The 19,459-nt window shown below is 38.0% G+C and overlaps 1 protein-coding gene across 1 annotated transcript in view; it reads left to right on the top strand.

Annotated features, from left to right (window-relative positions):
- SLC2A13 (solute carrier family 2 member 13) overlaps positions 1-19,459 on the top strand; it is a 359,257-nt gene that overhangs the window by 252,839 nt on the left and 86,959 nt on the right. The window contains exons 5-6 of the mRNA XM_066368963.1: positions 3,819-3,982; positions 9,570-9,690. Of these exons, the coding sequence (XP_066225060.1) occupies positions 3,819-3,982; positions 9,570-9,690 (285 nt within the window). The remainder of the gene's footprint in view (positions 1-3,818; positions 3,983-9,569; positions 9,691-19,459) is intronic.

The raw sequence follows: 19,459 nt of genomic DNA, 5'->3' as shown, positions 1-19,459 counted from the left end.
CCGTAAGAAGTGAAAAAGACAGGCTCTGGCTTCAAGAGGCTGAAAACAACTTTTTCAGAAATTTGTGAGAAATGCATTGGAACATAAAACATGTATTTTTCCAGACGTGCTTATGTTTATTGTTTCATTGCTAGTTAAAAGTCATCAGTAGGATAGATTGCCAAGCCTTTACCAAAGCCTAAATGTTTTCTAGAGCTATTTTGTTTTTATCAGATTTAAAATCCCGGCTGGTGGCTGGGTCTTCCAGCCCTCTGAGATAGCAGTGCACGTAGATAGAGCCCAGGCCTCTCTGTTCTTAGACGTCTGCAGAGGCTCGTGAGCCTGTCGTCTGCGGGAACACAGACGGCGCCCCCAGGTCTCTCAGCTTCACTCTGGGGGTAGCGGGGAGGTGGTGTGGGTAAGATAACCACAGGTTGTCCAGGGACATCTTTGAAGAAGGTGATAGTGATAGTTTTATCTGATAGGTAGTATAAAGTGATTTTGAAAAGAGAGAGCATCCCTACTTTGAGTCTAAAAAGGAAAGAAAGCCTTTTTCTGTTGTTCATATGGTTCTTTTATGGTCCTTTTATGAAACAGACACTCATATGCTTTGTACAACTTTTCCCAATCCCTTGAAAATTCAAACTACTACATAAAGCTGTAGAAGATTATAAATATGGTGGTAGCCGATTTCATAAATCATTGGCCAATAGCATCATTTATGAAAACATTGGAATTCACACATTTTAAAATGTGCCGTATTTTTTGATCTATAAAACGCACCTGGCCCTGGCCGGTTGGCTCAGCGGTAGAGCGTCGGCCTGGCGTGCAGAAGTCCCGGGTTCAATTCCCGGCCAGGGCACATAGGAGAAGTGCCCATTTGCTTCTCCATCCCCCCCACTCCTTCCTCTCTGTCTCTCTCTTCCCCTCCCGCAGCCAAGGCTCCATTGGAGCAAAGATGGCCCAGGCGCTGGGGATGGCTCCTTGGCCTCTGCCCCAGGCACTAGAGTGGCTCTGGTCACGGCAGAGCGACGCCCCGGAGGGGCAGAGCTTCGCCCCTGGTGGGCGTGCCGGGTGGATCCCGGCCAGAGCTTCGCCCCTGATGGGCGTGCTGGGTGGATCCCGGCCAGGCGCATGCAGGAGTCTGTCTGACTGTCTTTCCCTGTTTCCAGCTTCAGAAAAATACAAAAAAAAAAGAAAGAAATGAAACGCACCTGACCATAAGACACACCTAGGGTTTTAAGGAGGAAAATAAAAAAAATATTCTGAACCAAATGGTGTGTTAAAATATTTAATAAAATACCGTATTTTTTGCTCCATAAGACACACGGCCATTTTCCCCTCCACTTTTGGGGGGGGGGGAGAAATGTGTGTCTTATCGAGTGAAAAAATGTATATTAAATATATCTTTTCACTACCCCATGGCCTAACTTTTAAAAGCCAGGTTCATCAATTATTCTGACCTAGATATATCATTCTCTGCCCATAAGAAAGGGAATATAATTATTGCCTCAATTTTTCAGAAACTGATTACCCTTGACGTGAATATCCTCACCTTCAGTCCTCACCTTCTTCTAACCATTGGCTGTTTGCTTTTAGCCCCTTTATGTGATAGGCAGCGTAACTCCCTCACCCTGAAATGTACATGTCGTAATCTCCACACCCTGCCATGGCTGCATTACATGGCAAAGAGAAATTCAAGTTGCAGGTTGGGTTGAATCTGCTATTGATTTGCCTTATAATAAGGAGATCAAGCTGGTTATAGCCCATTGAGATCACAGAGGTCCTTAAATGAAGGCAGAGAGAAGTGACATGAGAAGAACTTGACCCACCTTTGCTAGCTTTGACAATGGAGGAAAGGGGCCCCAGTAGCCAGGGGAGGCAAGAGTCTTCCAGTTCCTGGAACAGGCGAGGAAACTTGTATCTGGAGCCTCCAGAAAGAAACACCCTGCTGTCATCTTTGATTTTTGACATCCGAAGAAACCCATGTCAGATTTCTGACCTATAGAACTTTTAGATAATAACTTTATATTGATTTAAGCCATTATGTAATTTGTTATGGCAGCAATGAAAAAAAAAATTGCCAATGTTCAAGAAGGAAGGATGAAGACGAATCTCAAGGCACTCCATCCAGGAAAGATTTAGGGAGGGTGGGAGTTGAACCTCAGCCCCTCTCTCACTGTGTCCCAGTATTACAGACAACTCTACAGGTGCCTGTTGCCAGCGGAACGACCTGAAATAAAACACTTCAAAACAATGTATCTTTGCCTCAGTTGGTTGCCAGTCTGCCCATGTGGCCATCATTAATCTTTTGATAGAACAGGTTTAGTTGTGTCATTTCTCATTAAAGTCTATTTTATGATCTCCATTGGCTACAGAGATCATAAAATGGTCCAAACACGTAGGCTGGCAGTCAAGGCCCCTCTACAACAAAAGCTTCTGCTCCCGCCCCACATCACACTCGTCTTTTCTTTGTACTTCATATTCTGCCACAGTTAGGCACTCATGTTCTGTGAGCCTCAAGTAGGATTTTGCACTCTTCTCCTCTGTCCTCGTCATTTCCTTCACCACCAGGTGATCACACCTGCCGGCAAACCGCTGTGCGTTCTTCCAAGACTCAACTCAGGCGTTAATTCTCTGGAAAACCAAGGAAACTTTCACATCAAATAAAATTGTTTAGTCTGTTCCCTATGATGCCATGTTTTAAGTTGAATACCTTGCCATGTTAAAATTATTTTTTTCTATTTCAGTTTTCTTATAATAAACTGCGAACTTCTTGAGAGCAACAACTGGATCTTATAATAACATATCTGTGAGAGCTTAGTAGCACACAAAGCTTATACAGCAGACACTGAATAACTAAATATTAAGAGGGTGAATGATTAGGTTACCTAACCTGCCAACACACCAGAGATGCCATTAGAATGCAGTCTCTGATTCCCAAGACAATCTGTGTTTACACTGCCTCTAAAACTTAGTTAACATAAACATATTTTTCTTAAAGAACTAGGGTACAGTTTACATTTTAATTTTTTTTGATTGATTTTAGAGAAGAAGGGTATGGGGGTGGGGAGGAGAGACAGAAACATTGATAGTATGTGCCCTGACTGGGAATCGAACCAACAACCTCTCTTTAGATGATGCCCTAACCTACTGAGCTATCCAGCCAGAGCTCATTTTACATTTTAAATAAATTTCTGACACTCACCAACTGACTTTTTTGATAACATTGCTCTTTCTATCTCAATTTAACACTTGCAATTTTCTGATTTTATGTTACTGAAAATGAAAACATTGAACTAATCTTTGTTTTGTTTGTGGCTCTATTTAGAAGAAGTATTCTGTGCATGTATCTGTTTTTTATCCTTAAAACACTGAGAATACTCTGTAATTTAATAGAATAGCATGGCAAGTTTCACATTTTAACATGCAGCAAGTCTACATTCTTTTAAGTATGTGATTGAACCACGTATGATGACTCCTAGTTCATTCCGTGGACTTGGAGCTTATCTTGATAGTTCTAGTGAAGCTGCCAGCTGCCCCTGTTCCCACCTGTTGGTCTGCAGTTCACTTTTGAAGCCTTCAGCCCCCCTGTGCCATGGTGGAGTGTTGTTTCTTCTTATACAAAGTTCAGAAATAATTTATCTGAATAGTCTCTCTTTTGTGATTCTTTAAACAGTTTGCATGTTAAATTCATGTTATTACTCTAGCTACTGTTGTTTTGGGGGGGGGTTTTTGTTTTGTTTTGTATTTTTAGGTCAGCTGAATATTCTTCTATATAAGAATAACTGTTTTGTTGGATAACACTCTACAACCACGGTTTTATTCTTGCCTCGCAGGTACTACAGTGCAACCATTCTGCAGATGTCTGGTGTTGAAGATGACAGACTCGCAATATGGCTGGCTTCCGTTACCGCCTTCACAAATTTCATTTTCACACTCGTGGGCGTCTGGCTCGTGGAGAAAGTGGGCCGCAGAAAGCTGACCTTCGGCAGTTTAGCGGGTAGGTGCCTGGATGAGGATTCAATTACAAAGTTTTCTCCAATAATGACAAGTTAACCTTTCAAAGTACTTCCAGTACCACTTCTGACACTGTTTTTTAGCCAAACAATAGAGTTCCTCTAGACAAGAAGTTTTTTTAAGGAGAACTTAAGTGAATGTTACAATCTGTAACTAGAAATGAGAATGTGAGTAATAAAAGAATTGTAAGAACAATTTAAATGTACGGAGGGTACCATTTTGCTGCTATTTTGAGTTCTGCTTAAAGGTAGAAAAGTGACAAGAATAATCGTTTTTTGCTCATCCTTGGTTGAAAAACTTGGTATTCATAAACTCAATTTTTAACATATGTTTTATTCTTAAGTTTGGAATGATAAAGAAGTAAGTTTGGAACATTTTAGTTCAAAGTTCCAAATTATTTCTTCACAAAGCAGAGACAGATACGTTGTGTTGAAACCAGGCAAAATTCTGTGGTAAATTCTGGTTCCTTAAGTGTGTTTTTTGTGATAACTAAGACAAAACCCTTTTTACTTTCAAGTATCTTTTGTCTTTTAAGTTCTGCCCTTTTCATTCATTATTTGTCTGTAACGAAGGGCTGTTACACTTGACAGAATGAGACCCAAGCTCACCGTTGTCTTCACATGATTGCATAATATAATTTTCTCATCTTTTTCAGTAATGCAGGCAGATTTCTACTTATCAATTAGCTATCATGAAGGCTCCTTTAAAGGTTTCTTTACAGTAAGAATAAATTTTTTTCATTACAATGTAAAGTTTTCAGGGCAGCATTGACTAAATTCTGTTTTAACCCATACACCTAAAACATTAATCTATATATGTAGTAGAACTGCTCAGGCACTCATTCCAGATTTGATGAACATATATTTTGCGTTTCATAGTCAGTTATTAAGAACATATGCTCTGTCCTACCGCTAACTCCAAAAGATATAGTGGAATGCATCGGGCCTCTGTTCTCGGCTAAGCAGGGAAAGCCCCTGAGTCTATAATGCAGGTTGAACTGTAGTGTCAGCACTGAGGGGAAGGAGAGGGAAGACTGACAGAAGAATCACAGCTGCAGTATACAGGGAAGGGAGGGACAAGTGAGGCTTTAAAAACCTGTTGAAGAAACCACAAGTGTTCAGCCTAGAAAAAAGTTTAAAAGAGATCATGGATGTCGTATTCTAGCAGATGGTAGATATTATGAGGACATAGATTTTTTTTTACTTAACATAAGAAAAACATTCCTAATAATCTGTGCTATTCAACAATGAATTCATCTGCTTCCTTAGGATGATAAACTCTCAGAAGAGGATTGAACCGTCGGCTAGTGAGGTGCCAAAATAAATTTCTCCCGTTGGTTGGAAAGACCTAAGAGGACAGAACAGCCACTTCAGGAGTATTTACAGGGGTACTCATCCTTTCAACAGGGACTCAATATATTGCTACCTTAAGAGGTCTGGTTTTTTAAGTAGAATTTCAGGGTTTTTTTTTAATTTGGCTTTTGAGATCTAAGAAAACTGCTGATTTTGAGACCCGGAGACAACACGTTTTGTAGCAGCCTCTGTTCCTTCACTTGTTGCATTCCACTGAGACGCTTTCTCATGGGCTCTGCAGGAGTTTGAGGTGCTGGAGAGCCAGGCCGCTTGGGTGTGAGTTGTATGACTTTCAGCAAGTTTCCATTTTCTTGTTTGTAAACAGAGATTAACTGCCGCAGACCAGCGCAGACCAGCACAGCTCCTAATAACGGTGCAAAATTGAGGAAACACACTTTGTCAAAACAAAAACGATGGTACCAGGAGGACTCCTCAAACTGCCCGGCAGTATCTGAGTGCCCCATAGCCCCAGTTCCCTTTATTACATAGACCTATGCAAATTAAGGACCCTGATACAAAGTTGCACATCAAAGGCTAAGACAGGAACTCTCCCAAGGCAAAAACAGGATACATTAGTGAAATTTACAAACATCTGAAACAGTCAGAGGAAGGACATATATATTGCTTCCAGCAACCCAAGGAAGCAAGTGGAGTGGGTGCAAATACTCAGCATCAAAAGCCAAATATGGAGATGGAGCGGGAGAACTTAGCCTTTTGCTAAGCCTCGAATCTGTAATGGCTTTTTGCCATTAACGGTCCACAACAATTAACTGTAGCCCCGACTTCACAGGATTGTAATGAGGACTCCACACATTTGTACATGGATAGCATTTAAAACCCTGCCCGGCACCGATAGTGAACTGCCTGAGCATTTGAGCGACCACAGCATTACTATTACCACCCAAGAGTAATTTTGTGTTGTTTTACCTATAATGTGAAGTCAGTTTGCATTATCAGAATGCAGAAACTTTCCTGAACTCCTCTAGCTGATGGCATGTTTTACTGTTCAGTGTAGGCCCCCTGCCCCGAGGATGTCCAGAGCCCACTCCTGTTTATTAGGAGGGAACATGAAGACAGTTTTTTGGCGGGGGTGGGGGGGGAAGACCAAGAGATTTCAGGGACTGCTTCTTTTGAGCAGCCTGTAGGCACTTTTCTTGCCTGCCCTGCTCTTTTTCCAGCCAAAACCACCAGTGCCCCAGCTCCATCCCCTGCCAGGCCATGTGGTCACACCTCCAGCTTGAGACCACTGGGCTGTGAAGCAGGCATCAGACTCCCTTGTGGCATGGCCAGTGCAAGTGATGATGTAGGCATTACAGTGGTCTAGCGGTAAAAGGCCTGGGTTTTTGTCGCAGGTCTCCTCTTACCCGCACGTACAGATATAAATAGTGCTGCTTATGTAGTTCTGGTTTTTAACTGTGATTAAATAGGTCTCACGGGAATATAATGACCAGCAATAGTTTATACCTTCAGAAGAAAACTTATTGCTAAACTGCCGTTAGTGTTCAGTTATCCCTCGGTATCTGCAGGGATTGGTGCCAGGACCCTCTCAGATACCAAAATCCAGATGCTAAGTCCCTTATATCAAATGTTGTAGTATTTGTATATAACCTATGCTCATCCTCCCGTATATTCTAAATCATCTCTAGATTGCTTAGCATACCTAATACAATGTAAACACTGTATAAACAGTTGTTATACTGTGTTGTTTAGGGAATAATGACAAGAAAGAACGTCTGTACATGTTTAGTTGTGCTAGTACACATCAGCAACAATGTACTTTTTAAAAATGTAGATATTTAATCCTTATTTGGTTGAATCCATGGATGCAGAATGCCTGAATAAAGAGTGTCGACTGGATTAGTATTACTCCACCGTGACCCACAAAATAGATGTTTATTTTGCTTTCTGATGACAGTTGATTCTGAATTAGCCATATTTTTATTTCAAAGTATTTATTTGTTCTGTTGATTTATGTATAGGTATATTTTGCAAATCTAATAGAGCTAAGTATTAGAACACTACTCTATTTAAAATTTTTTAATTAGCCTTAGAATTTTTCAACCTTTGATTCAGTGTTCCTTATTTTGTATTTTTTTATGATTTTTTTATTATATTGGGTTAAAATTAGTGGGAAAACATACCAAAATAATTTTTGAATAGCTTTTCATTCTTTAAAAATGACTGCAAATAAATTATATTTAGCAAGACCTGGACAAAGAAGCTCTTTATACAAAAAAAGTAAAAAGACATATAGTCCATGAATAATTTTAAATGTAGGACATTTTGTGGTGGCCTTTTAATATTTTCAAAGCTTGCTCAGAGAACTGGTGTCCCTTCTAAATATTCCAGACTTAATGACAACCTCTTGATTCTTTTAATAGAAGGTTTATATCTATGTAATCTTATTGCTTATGAATAAGAAAGCCAGGAACACTATGTTATTTTCCCCAAGAAATGTTGGTAGTGGACTATTTCTGAAAACATTACTCACAGGCTGTCGGCACCGGAATTATCAGGGGTACTTATTTTAAAATACAGGTTCTTGTGCCTACCCCAGATCTACGAAACGACCATCTCTGAAGGCGGGGCCTGGAGCGTGTGCACTTAAACGGGTTCTCCAGGTGACACCTGTGCCCACAAAGTGTGTTGAATTAGAGTAGTGGGAAGAGAAATGATATTTTTTAAGTATGTCCTAATAATCTAAGCCCTGCAGCAGGTAGTTCATGTAACTTTTTACACCAGGCATTTTTGAGAATGCTCTTTATCCAGCACACTCACTTCCTGTGGAGAACACCGTTAGGTAGGGGATGATAATTACAGGCATCAGGAGGATGGATAATCATAACCTGCTGTACAATGAGCTATGAATATTTTTATTTGAACTTTAAAAGTTGATGTCAGAAAACCTATTTCATTATGTAGATCATTAAAAACTTGGTCATTCCTTTCTTGTATCAGAAGTTCATAATAAAATGTTTTTCATACTCTGGCTGACTTTCTGCCCTTAGGTGACTTGACAGTGTATTAGTTTTATTCTGAATCTCATTCTCTACATCTAAATCAGACAACATATCTGGAGAGTATTTTTTTTTTGATCAAATGACAATTTTTGTAATAATCTGAGGTAACTGTTAAAAATATTTTACTTAGAGATATTTTACTTAGATTATGGATGGACCTTGAGAACATTATACTAAGTGAAATAAGTAAATCAGAAAAAGCTAAGAACTGTATGATTTCACACATAGGTTGGATATAAAACCGAGACTCATGAACACAGATAAAAGTGAAGTGGTTACCAGGGGGAGGAGGAGAGTAAAGAGGAACAAATATAGTGATGGAAAATGATTTGACTTTGGGTGATGGGTATACAACACAATCAACAGCTCAAATGCTATAGAGATGTTTACCTCTAAACAAGGTACTCTTATATTGATCAGTGTCATCCCATTATATTTAATTTTCTAAATTTAAAAAAGTAAATTAAAAGAAAAACAAGCTAGAGAATGACATTTTCTGTTTATTCTCACAAAGGCGGGACAGTAGTCAGAAATTTGAAAACTTACTTATTTGCCATCAGATGTCTCTCAGGGACTCCAAAAATAAGTTTTTTAAGTGATATACTTAATCACCATTCCTACACCTTACAGTCAGAAACAAATATCCCACTCCAAGTACCAATAGGAAAGAGAAATGAATACGTGTCATGTCATTTCTGTCATCTTAAAGTCTTCAAAAAACGCCACTCCTTTTAAATAAGAAATGCTATTCCAACTACTTTTAAAATATTAAGTTTGTTACTTTTTAGTTTACTGATCTGGTTCTTACATGATCAAATGTCATTAGAACAGTTTTCTTGGCAATGAAAGGAACACTGAAAATCTGCCTTTCATACTTCCTGACATGTTAGGGCACTCAGTAACGGTGGTTACACTAATTGATTTTGAGACTGTCAGCAATGCAAGGTGGGCTTTTTTTGTTGTTTGCTTTTTTGTTTTTTATTCTAGAAAATCATGACCAGTCTACTGCTTGGCTAGCAAATGTATCATGTCTCAGTGAATGTGCCAGTAAGTCTCTCTGAATATTAGTTCTTAGGAGCACTTTTATAATCCAATGAAGAAATGTTCAGGCATTTTTCAGAGCTATGTCTTGCCAGACTCAGTCTGCTTTGGAAGAATGTTGTCAACCATTGTCTAATGTAAGACTTCTGTTTTTTAGGTACCACTGTAGCACTCATTGTTCTTGCTCTGGGATTTCTGCTGTCAGCCCAGGCTTCCCCACGCATCACTTTCAAACCAGTAGCTCCGTCAGGTCAGAACGCTACTTGCACAAGATACAGGTGAGATTTTTGTATGGCTTCCTTTCCTAAACTAATTCTGAAAACTTGGTTTGCTTTTAATTTTTCCAAAATTTGAGTGATGACCAGGAGCTTGTTTATGGGAAAGGGAAGAAAATGTGAAAGGTGTTAGGAAGGAGCCACCAGGAAACAGAACCGTACTTGCAAGATCTGAGGGTGAAAGTGAGCTGTTAAATATAATTCAAAGATTGATAAGAATCTAAGCAGGAATACTGTAAAACTGTTTTGGGTTATGACTCTGTGACATCTGCATTCCAGGTAAAATAAATAACTTTAGTGAATAATTGAACTTTGTCATGTTGTACATGTCAATATAGTTGATTACCGTCTGGATATCTGACAAGTATCCCCTCATTCATGTAAGCAGAAAAGAAAGTTTCCTGTCACCACTGGGGTTCTTCATGAGGATTAGAAAGTAAAAAGAGAATGGTGGAAATGAGTGAAATGTGAACTAATGTCCAGATATAGGTTTAAGAGTTCATGAAGTCCACTGGTGTACACACTATGTGATAAACGGATGGAGAAATGAAGAGACAGTCAGATAGACTGAAGACTGCAAAAGTGAATTAACTGAAGTCTGAATGATTGAACAGATCAATTAATATAGTTGGCAGCAGAGTTTCAGAGTTTTTTACTTCATTTTAGTGGCGGGAAAGGCTAGCAACCCCTTAAAAACATATGGATAGAACATAGACCTAGCTTTAAAATATATATATATATATCTTCAGCCTCAACTAGATGGACACAAGTCTCAAATCAATGGGTAAATGATTGTATTGATTTATTAATAATGAGTAAATAATTTATTAATTTCTAGTCAGATACTCCTATATGAAATTACAGCATTAACACTGATATACTGAATTCTAGGTGAAATCTACTTGGAGCTCTTATTTAGCAAGTAGTCATGGTGGTTTCTCATTACAACAGTGAAGAAGATAAATATTATCAGACCTCCCAGTCCCACATGTGGCTTACTAACTTTTATAGTCTTAATTTTATTCCAAAGAAAACTTAAAGGTGTCCTAATACAGGAAGTTAACCTGAGCATAGACTATTTCTAGATGGAGTGATCTCTCTTTGGACATCCCACTTCGACTGCTGGAAAGAAAGTAGCGTGTGGCCAGAATGTGGCATGCTCTACTTTTGTTTTTCTTTGTGGCTATTTTAAGTAAAATGTTTTTAACACAGTTTTCCTCAAACAAATTATTAAAAACTTGCTGTTGTTTGATCACAGAACATCCTCTAGATCTGATGTCTGATTTAGATTCAGACAAAGGCTGATGCACCTTCAGGCCAACTAAAGGTAGAAAGTCAGCTTGAAAGTGTGAAAAAACGTTATATGAGCCTCTGATCCAGGAAAGAAGTGACTAAGTTTTTAATGATTTACATAATGAAATGGGTTTCTTAATGTCAACTTTTAAAGTTAAAATAAAAATATTTATTGTTCTAGTAAAGCTTATTGCACAGCATGTATGATCTAAGTTATCATCTACCTAATATATCAAAGTACAGCTGGCATGGAGTGAGAAATGTTATAGTCTTATTTTATTCTTATTTAAAAAGAAGCTAAGTTTGAAAACAACCAATATTTAGATGTTCTTTAGGCATCATTGATTATGAAAAAAAAATTATTTATTACGTGAAAAAAAAATTATTTTTTCAGAGTAACATATTAGCCTTTGTTTGTATGTATGTACTGTAATTTGAAAGTATGTACTATATTTATAGTCTGAGTGATTTTATAAAATAAACCTGCAGTTCTCGTACTGATTATCTTTTTAAATCTTATCTATACACTTTTCCCCTTTCTGTAAGATAAACATGAAAAAGTCATATTTGTAATGCCTTGAGATGAGATATCTATATGCTATGAATGTAGGTTTTATGCCTTCCCCATGGAATAATCCCTATAGGAAAATTGAGCAAATATAATATTCCAGAGGGAGAATTGGTTCAATGTCTATCTTAAGAATATTATATATTATTGGTAGGACTGTGGATTTTTCTCTGATTTTGAAAATAATATAGTTCTGCCTAATAAAGTTAAATTCCTATGCTTATTTTTTCCCTATGCTTATTAACTGAGCTATTTCACTTGTAGAAATCTATAGACTTTAGTGATGAGTTGTGTAATTCATCTGACTAGAGTAGATTTTATTTTAAAAGTGAATGCTTCAGAAACAATGACTCTTTTATCTAATTCAGTAAATACAAATTGTATATCAGGAACTATTGTAGTTTAGGGACAAAAATATTATAAGTTGGGGCTCACTACAGATTTTGAGCCCAAGAGATTGACTACCCTAAATAATTTACAATGATAACTTCCTCTTTTAATAATATCTTGATTTTTAATTGATGATTTTTTTCCCAAGGCCTAGTTAGATTTTTGTGAACTAAATGTATTAAAGAACATTTTTCAGATCTTCTTTTTAGCAGATAAAACTGTACAGAGATGAACACAGATGGAAGTTGCTATAGAAAATGTGCAGTCACCTGAATACAAGCTGTCACAGCATACCAGATGTGACTAGGAGAAATAACTCTAGTGTGGGTACCATGTGAGTCATATATCTGAATAAGAATATACACACACACTTCTAATATGGCCTTCAGCTTCTCATTCTCAAAAGGCTGTGTGCTCTCTCTTTCTTAATTAAAGGCATTTTATTATGGGAGGATTCAAACCTTTCTTAGGTAACACTTTCCTCAAATTTTTGACATTATTTATAAGTGTGATCGCAGTATATGCAAATCATTATCATAAAACCCTTCCAAGTAGAGAGATCAATTGTAGAATTCATTATTATATCAAAAGTACCTAAAACAGTGTTTGGCATATAATAAGTGCTCGATAACTATTATAGCCATTGTGACTATCATCCAAACCTATAGTCAGGAGGTGAGATCAGGGTGATGGGTAACCTTCCAGAGAAGACAACACCCAGGATGGGATGTTTGAAGTGAGCCCTGAAGCCGAGGGAAGAGCATGCTGGGCAGAAGAAGTAAACAGGTGCAAAGACCGTGCAAAGCAGGGAGGAGCTTGGCAAGAGCAGGGAACTGAAAAGAGGCGAATGTGGTGTGAGAAGAATGAGAAAGGGTTCGTCAAACAGGCCGGAGCCAGGTCCTGGAGAACCTCATTTATCACGGGAGAGATTCTGATCTTCAGTCTAGGAACATGACATCACTGAGGGGTTTTAAGCAGGGGAGTGATGTGACAAGATTTTTCATTCCAAACTTTCCCTCTGGAGTTAGGGGTGCACAGAGATCACAGGTAAATGTGGGGAGACTGGTTTTTGTCTGAGAGAGATGAAAGTAGGCTGGATAGTGAGGATATTAAAAATAAACAGACACATTTTATTTCTAGATATTTTTAGAAGAGAAAAATCAACAGGGGATTAAAAATAATTGATTAACTATGAGCAACCAGCTAGAATAGATCATAGAAATAACATGAGGTAATTGGATGAGGCAATGGCTACGTTTTTGTAAGAATTGACAAAAGAAACTGCGCCTCTAATTCATTGCTCTGCTTCTTTTTGCTATTGCTAAGGGAGAGTCTGACCTCGAATCATCAGAGGAGGTATTTAAAGGTACCCATCCCTCATTCCCACAGGACCGGTCAGAAATGCTCCCCCAGGTGATTCCAGTACAGTAGTTCCTCAAATAATGTCATTTCATTGTAACATGGATGAGATGCCTTAGCAGCTTAACTTTTGTTTGTCAATTAGCCTATGGTACAGTTGGTTTCATTATATGTCACTTCTCTTCAAGTCACAGAACCTTAACAATGTTAAGTGAGTAATTACTGTATATATTCCTTTGAGAGATTACTGTTTACCTTCCATTTTTTAAACAGCCAACTTCTTTCTTTTTTCTTCTTGAACATGTTAAACCAAGAGTACAAAAATAATTAGTGTGGTTTTCTTTCAATAGAGTAATATTTTCATGTTTCCCTCTCCACACAAAGTTTCCAAACATCCAAATTGACAAACTGTTCTTTTATCATAGACCTTCCAGCCGGGTCAAGGGCTGACCCATCCCTTCAGTGCCCATTTACAGTAAAAAGACATTTGCATTCACTATACTTTTCTTCTCCTTCTGCCAACTTTTTTGTGAGTTAGCATATATCATTGGAATGTGGCGTATAAGACTGTTAGATTCAATCGTGAAACTTTTATACAACCTTATAGATGTGCAGAAATCCTGTTAGCCCCTACTATGTCTTGATGTTAATATTAATATAACTACAGAAGAAAAAATATATATCTCAATATATCAGATGAATAATATCCACAGAACTATTACACATGATGATAAATATACATATATTGGTTGAAAGGGAAAATGAATTAAAACAAAATCCCACGTAACTTTATCATGTACCTTTATCTCCAAACAACTGTACATGTCTTTTCCTAGCACTTAAACAGCCAGTACTGAATTTGACACCTGGATGGAAGGATGATGGAAGAGTCTTGCAGGAAGTTGGCCATTGAGGTTATGGGGCTAATTCATTGAGTTCTTCCTGACCTTTTTATGTTGATGCCTAGGCTGTTGGCCAAGGACCTGCAAAGCCTACATAATGACAGGAGCCCGTATTCAAACCTTGTGTTTCCACAGTTTAGCCCTGCTTCTTGGGAAGCTAGATAGACAAAAAGATGGACTCTAGTTTAGCTGCGCAGACAGTGAGGAAAGCATTCCAGGAAGGCGACAGGAAAATGGCATAAAAACAGACTGGATGGCGAGCTGGTGACAGACCATGCCAGGAGCTCATCCCCTGAGAATTTGGGGCATCTTCTTGGCATACCAAGAAGCCTTGAAGGATAATAGGATGAGAATGACATAACCAGATTTGGATTTGAAAGATCACTTGGACTGCAGACTAGAGAATTGATTAGAGAATGACAAAGGATACTAAAGGGAGATCAGGTAAAAGTACTCAGTAGCCCAGGCAAGAAAGAATGCAGCTTTGACCACAGCAGTGGACACAGGCTGAATATTTTGGAGGGGGTGGTGACAGGATGGGTGTTTGGGTTGGATGACATACAAGAATAAAAGTTTTACATATAGTTAAGATAGTAATTAGATGAGAGGAGTCCAGGTTTTGGAAACTTCACTGTATTTCACTTCTTAGAAACATAATTTCAGAAAAATAAATCTATAAACTCTTTTCCTTACTTTCCAGTTAATTACAGAAGTCACAAAGTCAGCAGAATAGTACTTAATATTTGCTCTTACTTGTACTCATTTGAAATGTCATTTTCATTTCTTCTTGAACTCAAAGATTTTCTGAGAAAAGCTCTTCTGAACTTGTCCATTTAGGTCTGAAGTAATACAAACAGGTAAAAGGAAAATGAGATGACTCATGAGGACCAATATTCTCATTCTAGAAGGCTGGTTATTGAAATGAACAAATAAAATCAACCTGGAGTTCTGTTCACATTTTAAGTCACTTTAGAGCAGTAGTCGGCACACTGTGGCTCGCGAGCCACATGCAGCTCTTTGGCCCCTTGAGTGTGGCTCTTCCACAAAATACCATGTGTGGACACTACCTCGATAAGGAATATACCTACCTATATAGTTTAAATTTTAAAAATTTGGCTCTCAAAAGAAATTTCAGTCGTTATACTGTTGATCTTTGGCTCTGTTGACTGAGTTTGCCGACCACTGCTTTCGAGTATTATCCCCCATTTTACTGTGTGTGAACAAGAGGAATACAGTGTACTCGATCCAGTACTGCAGTAGCAGTAGACTAATCATAATCACTACTGTATTTCCTTAAAATATGGCCTAGAAAACTTTACAGATAAAACAAGGTTTAAAAAAAATAACAAAACTGTTATCTAATTAAGTTTAAATAAAGTGAAGATCACCTTCTTGTAAATCATGATAGTGAATAAAGGATGAAAACAGCTCAGGCACTAACGTTTAAGCATGCTGGCTTGTTAAATTGAGGTATTTCCCATCACATTTTAAACCATGTTACATAGCCCTGCTGTTCTCCCTGTCTGAGAGGTGGGAAAATACCTTTTGCTATGGACCAACTTTTTTATTTTTTATTTTTTTAGCAAAGCATAGCAACCTGGTTAAAATGATCTCTTCAGTGAACATAGCTTTGGAAACTATTATTTTGGTTGACTGGTTGTTGGGTGGATGAGTGGTTGCATAGATGGGGAATTGGTTTTGAAAAAAGGTAGATGATGCTTAACTATAGGAACTTTTTAGTAGAAGTTTTATCTTGGAACTTAGGAATATGAGCTAGAAAATTGGACAACACTTTCTGACTTTAAAAGAGTTGTTGATGTAGGAAGCTTCCAAGCCTTTGTTTATTCAAAGTGCTTAGCCCTTACTTCTGGTCCTGGCTTCAGCATGACTGGCAACAGATTTTTGTAGGCATGCTAGCAGACACAGCTATGTGGGTATGAAGATGCAGCCAGTCACGTTGTTTAGGGAATGCTTCAGTGAATTTTTTTGACTGTTTAGTAACAAGAATGTTTTATTAATATAGTAAATATGCAAATAGCAAAACGAGATGTTATGATACATGCTTCTTGGACCTCCAAGTTATATGGTGAAATAAATTAGAAGCCTAGGGAAATGAAATCATGTAACCTATACAGCCTGGTTTTAGAAGTAGATAATCAGAGATTGATTGTTGTATGATTCTACATACTTTGGCAAATCAGAGAATACAGCACTTTAGAAAAAAATTTATATACATTTGTAGTCAGTTTATTCTTTAATAAACATTTTTGAGAGCTGCAGTAGATCTGGGAGTATTGAGATAAAAGGGGGGGAGGGGAGAAGAAGGCTTATTCCACATGGAGCTCACAGCCAGGAGCAAGAAAGATACAAGGAAACAATTGAAAAGCAGTATATAAAAGCTGATAGATGTATCAGAGTATACCCTGGCATAATTCACGTCTCCAGGGGCCATCACAGAAGGCTTCCCACATACAGGTTCCTAACCTTAACATTAGTCTGCAGGCCGCCTTCTTAGAGTAATGTTTTTAACTACATAAAATAAGTTACACAAGAGTACAAAGGAAATCAATTATATTGAAATATGATTGCCAAAAAAATTTTTTTTTAATTTGTAGAAAATGACTTTATTATGTTGAATCTTCTAGTCTATCAAAGTGGTATACTTCTCTATCACACATCTCTGTTTGGATTTCTTTCATAAGAAATTGTGTAGTTTTCATCACACGAGTCATGCATATTTATTGTTTAATTTAATAAATATTTCATTATTGAGTGAATGTAAATAGTATTAGGTTTTAAGTTTGTTTCCGCTTGTTTGTTGCTCATCTATAGAAATACAACTGATTTTTGTGTGTTGATCTGGTGTCCTGTGACCTTTAATAGTTAGTGGGCTGTTTTGTATTGAGGGGCCGGCAGTGCGCGCCCCCCCCTCCACGTGCTCCCAGGGGATTGTTGGGTAAACAGGTGGTGTATTTTAGGTTTGCTCATTTGTATTGAGGGGCCACGGCCCCTCACCCCCACGTGCTTCCCCAACCCCCGCAGCACCTCTCCCCCACCCCAAAATATTTTTTAAATAAACTTGTTATATAGTAATGAATCTACTTTATTAACATAATAAGTAACAGATCTAGCTGCAGGGCTAATACCCTTGTTTCAGAACCATGGTGAATGTAAATAATACTTTGAGATTTCTGCACCTACTATAATGGGTTATGGAAATTATGTGATTTCTATTGTTGTCAGTAGTTTATTGCCTACATTCATAATTAAAGTAAATAATAAATTTCAGTAAAATATTAATGAAGCATAGATGTAATTGTTTTTCTTACCCGAGTTTATAGGTTCTACTAGAAAGCCCGGCGGTCATATGAAATGACCGCTGTTCTAGATATTATAAATTGTAATTAAAATGATTTGTGCAAAGGTGTCTGCTAATTCAAACTGAATTACCCAGGGCAGGCGGCGAGGACGCCCCTTTGCTTACTGCCCCACGGGGTTTCCCCCTTCTACTTGCTTAATTGCTTAAAGTAGAGTGCAATGAAGGAAACCACTGGCGGTACATTTCTTAAGAACACCGCTAGCTCAATAAATAAAGGTGATTTAAATAATAAAATGTTAATTCACATGTCAGAGATCTCTTTGTACACAACATTTCTTGTGTAGATCTTTCCATCATTTTTAAGCTCGCCTTGCAGAGGACCATCAATTATTTTTAATTTTACGTCCGTTCTTTCACGAACTCTTGAACAGGCAACATAAAGTTGACCGTGTCCAAATGCAGGCTCAGGTAAAAAAATGCCAACACGCTTAAGCGTTTGGCCCTGAGACTTATTGATGGTCATAGCAAAGGCAAGTTTTACAGGAAATTGTCTACGTCTCAATTGAAACGGCAACCCTGTTTGAGATGGAGCCAAATCAATTCTTGGAGTGACATGTATTTCACCTTTAGAGGAGCCAGTCAAAGACTTAGCTATTATGACATTATTTTTCAATTGGAGAACCTCTAGTTTTGTACCATTGCAAAGACCCCTTCTGGTGTTAAGATTTCTTAACAGCATAATAATTGCTCCAATCTTTAACCTCAATTTGTGAGGTGGCATGCCAGAAGGCAAGACTATTTGAATGCTGTGGCAACTTTACCCCATTGGCTAGTACAGTTACGCAAGCAACCAATAAGCTATCAGCGACAAACAGACACTTAAGCCGCATATAATAAAGATGTTAAGAACCCCTCACACAGTAATGTGCTTGATCTCATTATTCCTCAAGGATGAGTAGGAGTTTCTGAGACCAATGAAAGTGGAGAAGCCTCTCAGGGAATGGGAGCAACTTGTGCAAAAACAGAGTTGTGGGAAACGGGTTTAGTTATAAAGGTGGATGGTGCTGGAGAAAGGGATAGCAGTCCCAGGATGAGGAGTGAGGAAAGGCAGAGCCTCATCTACCAGATCGAGATGGGTGATAGAGGGAAACAATTCAATAGCATCAGGCAGGCGAGTAGCTTGATCAAATGTGAACTTTATAAGGAGTTTTCTGCAAGAATATGGGGGTATGTATTGGAGGGAAAAGACTGGCAACTCCAGAGAGAGAGAACAAGAATCTGAAGTTATTGCATGATGCTGAGCTTGAGGCCAAAGATAGTTTTGAAGCCATGATTAGGAGTAAGCTGATTGAGTGTTAAAGGGAAAGACTTAGGGAAAAGAAGTTCAGCAGTTCAGGTTTTTGGATATTTAGTGGGGGTTATGTGAGCCTTGGTGGTATACCTAGGGAGATAGACCATCCTTCCAGGCATGCTTTTTATTTTTAAATAATAATAATTTTTGTTAATTCCTTACTATATATAGGCATTATTTCACAATCTTTGTGAATATTATCTAATATTACCCTTAAACTCTCGCAGAAGAAGAAGGTATTGTTACTAATTTTATGGATAAGAAAATGAGGCCCAGAGTTTATATAACTTGCCTAGAGCGACATCACTGATAAGTTACAGAATCTCTGTTCTCTTCACCACCGCTCGCCAGTTTTGTCAAACCTTTCTTAGAATATGTGTCAAAACTACCCAATTTGTGTGAGTATTCTAAAGAAACTTTCAGTATCAAGTACTCAGGAAGCACAGGGAGGGGTTTTAAGTTCCACATATTTAAGTCCCAAGTATTTATATTTAAATAGTAGGGTTTCTTTGGTGGCTGTTTTTATTTTTTGTTTGTTTGTTTGTTTTAAGAGAGAGGCCGGGAGAGACAGACAGGAACATTGAGCTGTT

This window comes from Saccopteryx leptura, chromosome 2 (genome assembly GCF_036850995.1).
Source record: "Saccopteryx leptura isolate mSacLep1 chromosome 2, mSacLep1_pri_phased_curated, whole genome shotgun sequence".
In the NCBI taxonomy this organism is placed as follows: Eukaryota; Metazoa; Chordata; class Mammalia; order Chiroptera; family Emballonuridae; genus Saccopteryx; species Saccopteryx leptura.
The sequence above is the reverse complement of the archived record's forward strand: the minus strand, read 5'-3'. Positions and strand labels throughout refer to the sequence as shown.